This window comes from Gymnodraco acuticeps, unplaced genomic scaffold (assembly GCF_902827175.1).
Source record: "Gymnodraco acuticeps unplaced genomic scaffold, fGymAcu1.1, whole genome shotgun sequence".
Classification (NCBI taxonomy): Eukaryota; Metazoa; Chordata; class Actinopteri; order Perciformes; family Bathydraconidae; genus Gymnodraco; species Gymnodraco acuticeps.
The window spans coordinates 114265-119436 of record NW_022991835.1 but is presented as its reverse complement, the minus strand read 5'-3'; the positions used below and the strand labels follow the sequence as shown (position 1 = coordinate 119436).

Here is a 5172-nt window from a genome sequence, read left to right as displayed (position 1 = left end):
ACCCCGGAATCTGGTCGGAAGACAGCAGTTGGAGACTTGGCGTGCGTCTCCCAATACTTCGGAGCGTGTCCGACTCAGATGCGCACTGGGCCTGATAGGAACAAGCGCACGGTGCGAAAGACAGGACCTTGAGGACGTTGCGAACTTGAGTGCGTTGCAATAACAGGAACTTGAGTGCGTTGCAATAGACAGGAACTTGAGTGCGTTGCAATTCTGCCTTCAACCGACCCGTCGATCAGCGGCTGGCAGCCGTACAGCAAATCGCAGTGCAGCAGAACTTTCACAGTGGACCTTCGCCTCACGGACGCTTCCTCGTCGATCCGTCCAGAGCCTTGCTTCCCGTTCCCTCTTCACCTCGTAGCTTCACCTTCTCCGTTCTCCCGGCTTTCCCGGTAAATGTCCCGGCTCCTCGCTTTAACCAACCACCGGCCAATCCACGTAGCTTCCTGGAAGGCTGGGCAGGCAGCAGCCAATCACGCTGTCCTCATCCAGCTGATTCACAGCAGCTGCGACAACACACATACTCCGCCCACCTGACAGGCTAACCCTTTTATGAATGGCAACACACATTTGTCCCCACTTCTGCTTAAAATACATATACACACAGTAAATATAATGCATCATCATTTGACATACACAAATCCCATTCCTACTGGCGACATTTCCCCCCCCCCCGATATTGGTGGTCGTCCCGACTACCCCTTAGACCTGGTACCTTTGTGGAGGCACCCCAAAATGTCGACGCTGCGACCTTCTCACAGGGCCTTGTCCTTCCCCTGGCACAAGCCCACCCTCCAATTGAGGCTCAAGGTCCAACTGAGCTGGGACCTGCTCTAGTTCCCCAAACTGCTGTGTGTGTGTGTGTGTGTGTGTGTGTGTGTGTGTGTGTGTGTGTGTGTGATGATTTAGGCAAAAAAAAAACATTTTCTCTAAAATATGACTTAGGCCATTAGTTTAAGAAGGTGACGGTATGTTAAAATGTATAATTTGATATATTTGTATAGTATAATCCTTTGTTGATAGTGTTATATCATTTATTTGAACCAGCCGTGTGGAATTGACGGCATAGACGACCGCAGCTGTTTTGTGATTACGAGACATTACAGCCGACGGCAGCTGCTGGTGATTGTGTGTGAGAAGGAAAAAGAAGCACAGAGCAACGTAGTTTTTTGACCTGTGAAAATATGTGTTTGTAATTGATACCTTTTGTTTTAAGTAAAGAGTCAAATAAACTATCCTGAGACGTATTTTGTCCGAGTCAAGCTTATTGCTACCTGTGAATGGATTTTTGGATTCGAAGGAATAGGAAGAATGTAGCAACCATATGGCTGAGGTTGTCTACCTGCACATGCATGTTTATACCACAAGGGGGCAGATCACCTTATGGTTCATGATTGTTTTATTCTGGACATGAACAGAAGAAGTGTTTCTGTGTGTTGTGCTTTGAGATCGTTTGAGATGCTGACATCTTGCACATGTGCCTTGTGGAAGTTTATAAATGAACGTTTTCTACACCTATAATGCCCTTGCGGTCTGAGTTGTGTTACATAAACATTTCAACATTTAAATATAAAATGAGAAAAAGTTAATTTTGAAATTATTTGTCACAAAAACCTTTCTAAATTATAGTAAATTATTCAAAAATGTTTAGTCAATAAAGGTTTCCAGCCTAAAATAGTTGAAAAATAGTTGCCAAAAAAAGGCCTATATATAACCTGGCCGGCTTAGCCAGTGTGTAATTTTCAAGCACTACAAGATTCAGAGTTTATCAAGTACAATTCTTGGCCATTGATTGTGTTATTTCTCCAAACACATACAGTTAAAATGCCTGTTCTTGAAGCCTTAAAATGGTGCAGGAAAAGGACTTACAGTCAAGAGAAGAGAACAAAGGAATGAAAACTGTTATAATGGGTGATGTAACATTAATGACAGACATAATATGAGGTCCTTGGCACTCAGACTCTAGAGTCGTCATTTTGTGATCATGGGGCATCAGGACAATATCATATGGAGTCAGACACTGGAAGTGTGCTGGAGGCGTTGACTGACTGGGACTGATGGAAGGATGAGGCTGATGAATCTGCGAGGAAAGAATTAGCGGCAGAGAAACAGTCATTTATTAAAAGACAGCAGCTTCATAAGAGGCCAACCAGAGTGACAGGGTGTGTCACTTTGCTGAAGGATATTTGGGATAGGATAGTCTCTAAATACTTTTTAAGGGGTAAAAATGCTGCTGCCGGAGTACTGACTGGAAGTATTGCTGATATCATGTATAGTAGGCTATACCATATCCTCTTAAAATACTCTGTCCAATAATATCAGTCTCAGGAAGAAAGTTTTTTTTAACGCTTATTAAAAATAGCAGAAAAACATGCATTCTTACTCATGAGGGGACCTTGACAGAGGGTTATTGGGAAAGTACACAGTAAGTACTTGTGGGGGTAGTTTCACTAGTACTGAGTCCAACAGGATCAATCTCATGAAGAACTAATGGCAACAAAAAATGATTCCCTCATCAAACTTAGCAGAATTGGCTTGATTTTGTGCTCAGCAGGGGACTTTGACAAAGTATTTCTCAATAAATACACAGTAAAAGTACTTCAATGTATTGTTAGGCTAACTAATACAAAGTCAACCATTATCAATTTCATTAAGAAGTAATGGTAAAATTTTTATTTTTATCATTCATCAAAGATAGCAGAAAAACATGCATTAAGTACTAAGGAGGGGACTTTGACAGAGGATTACTCACAAAGTTCACAGTAAAAGTACTTTATTTTGGTAGAAGTCAAACTAGTACCGAGTCCAGTGTCAGTTGTATTACAATTGAAGATTGCTCCTTCCTGGTTTGATTCATAAAGTCCTATGCAGAGTTTTATTATATGTGATTACTTGCAAAGAGGCCCACAATAGAACTTTGTGTATTTAGCTAATCTAGTATTACATTAACCCTTTAATGTGTCTGTAGGGCTGTTTGCAATAAAACCTAGCCCCTGTGTAATTCCTGGAGATCTAATTGTATGCCTGTTAATCATGTGTGTAATGTAATTTGCTAAATTGATTTGACATTCATGATTCTAAAGATTTGAAACGTTGCCGTTTCTAGAAAGAATCTTAGCACTGAAACAAAAACAAAAATTTCTGGCTTTAAGTTTATTTCAACAAACACTCAGACAACAAACAGCATTCACGGTCTCTTGCAATCATTCCCTCTGTTCACTATCAGCTGTTCTGTTGTGTCGCTCTGATGCCACAGTTTAGGTGCAGAGTGGGGGGGGGGGGGGGGGGGGGGGGGGGGGAATGAGCCCTGAACGAGGGTCAGGATTGCTCTTTAGTATGCAGCAGCAGCAGGAAAGGAAACCGTCTCAGGTGTAGCTTCGTGATGTTGCGGATCACAGTGAGGGGGGGGAGTCAGCAGGGGGTCCTCAGACTGCGGGACACTCAGCTGTAACAACACAGGATGAGGACAATGAGTATAAGTGAGGAAAACGTTAAATGAGTTTTTTATGAAAGTGCTGTTTTTCTGCATTACCGTTCTGTGGCAGGATGACGGCGTTGTCGGGCAGGACTCCAGCTTCCAGAGCGAGCTGGGTGAACTTCTGCTGCACCACCTCACTGAACTCAGTAGTGCGGCCTGCAAACACACAGAGTTAATTTCACCTTCACCAAATCACACAGCTGTTCCATCACACAGTGTGTCTCTCTTCACTCACTGTAGACTGTGATGAAGGCCTCAGACACTTCCTCCTTCGTATCGATGGTGTGCACCAGGGCGTAGTCGTCGTACACAACTTCAACAAAGGTCATGACGTTGTCGTTGTTCCAAACTGATGAGAGCAGAAATAGAAAGGTCAGGCTGTTGAATCGCTACGTCAAATGTGTGTGTGTGTGTGTGTGGTGTGTGTGTGTGTGTGTGTGTGTGTGTGTGTGTGTGTGTGTGTGTGTGTGTGTGTGTGTGTGTGTGTGTGTGTGTGTCATGCTCTACTCACCCTGGCTGTGGAAGGTGAAGCGACCGGGAGTCTCTGTTTTCTGAGCGGTGCGAGTTGCTCTGTAGCAGGAACCGTCGTCTCTAAAAGATTGAAGAAGAGGTTTGTTTTAGAGTTGTTGATTTGATGATCAATCATATTATATAATACGGACATTTCAGAGAATATTTTCCATAAATACCTGCTTTTCTGATTATACAGTATATTGGGGTTTTTGGACCAACTTAACAATAATATGCAATAAGTGTCAGTCCATGTCAGTTTATTTTTCCCCAGGAGAATCCTTATATTGATTTAAAGTATGATTGCATAGAGATCACTCACTTCAAGCTGGCATAATTGAGGTCCATGTCCCCTCCTTCAGTCGGCACAATTACAGCTGTCAAAGTCTTTGTTTCTGCCTTGCTGTTCACAAACCACTGAGCGTTGCTGGTTATTGCGACAGTGTACCACTTGCCTGACATCTAAAAGAAAAACAGAAGGGGTCAATAAAGACTTATAAACTCAAATCTATCAATGCAAAGTAGGTGAGAGGTTATCGGAACAGCAGCACATTGAATCATTTCATTTAAACTCTTAAAACCTCATGCAATAAACATGTTACACAACCACAGTTACTGCAGGAATAACCAGCTTTATTTGTTTGTGTAATATCAGCAGAATCTAATCCGTCTCTTACCTTCTGCAGGTCGAAGTCTGCGGCCGGTGTGATGTCAGCGCAGACGGTCAGCGCACACATCAGGGCGACCAGCATCATCAGTGTGTTCCTCATGGCTGCTCCTTTGTGTTCTGGGCTTCAGCAGTAAGAAGAATTCAGGAATGTAAGGTAAAAGAGTAGGGGTGCAGGCTCCTTATATCCTGCAGAGTCCTGTTCCCTCCTCCTCCTGTCTCCTCCCCCTGCTAGCCTTTTACTGGCGGCCGGCCCATAGGGGCGCCGCCCCACCTCTTCCCACATACAAAAACAAATATTAAAACAAATATTTAATTAAAAAAAATATATTTAAATTTTTTTTTTTTTTAATATTTTTTTTTTTAATGAACAAGGTAAATATCATACAATTGGTATCAGTAAAATGTATAATCTACAATAAAATCTCGTTTAAAATTGTGTTACGATGTCTAAAGTTACTGATAAGTCACATGTTTCCTGCCTGGCCTTGCCCGTGGCATTAGTTTATCATGCGCC

The 5172-nt window shown here is 42.6% G+C and overlaps 1 protein-coding gene across 1 annotated transcript; it reads right to left on the bottom strand.

Moving 5' to 3' along the window:
* Positions 1–3270: 3270 nt before the first annotated feature.
* Positions 3271–4826, bottom strand: LOC117535361 (lipocalin-like). The gene is made up of 6 exons (XM_034199810.1): positions 4666–4826; positions 4311–4450; positions 3990–4069; positions 3714–3827; positions 3533–3634; positions 3271–3445 (listed from the first exon to the last, which is right to left on the bottom strand). Exons 1-6 carry the CDS (start codon positions 4756–4758, stop codon positions 3426–3428), a joined length of 549 nt encoding a protein of 182 aa, XP_034055701.1. The 5' UTR covers positions 4759–4826; the 3' UTR covers positions 3271–3425.
* Between the last annotated feature and the right edge of the window lie 346 nt (positions 4827–5172).

Bases quoted from the DNA above. Each gene is read 5' to 3' on its own strand.
- LOC117535361 (XM_034199810.1), bottom strand. From the start codon at position 4,758: ATGAGGAACACACTGATGATGCTGGTCGCCCTGATGTGTGCGCTGACC. The intron at 4,070-4,310 runs GTGAGTGATCTC...TCAATCTTTTAG, and splicing joins CTCAATTATGCCAGCTTGAA to AGACGACGGTTCCTGCTACA. The intron at 3,446-3,532 runs GTAATGCAGAAA...GTGTTGTTACAG, and splicing joins CGTCATCCTGCCACAGAACG to CTGAGTGTCCCGCAGTCTGA.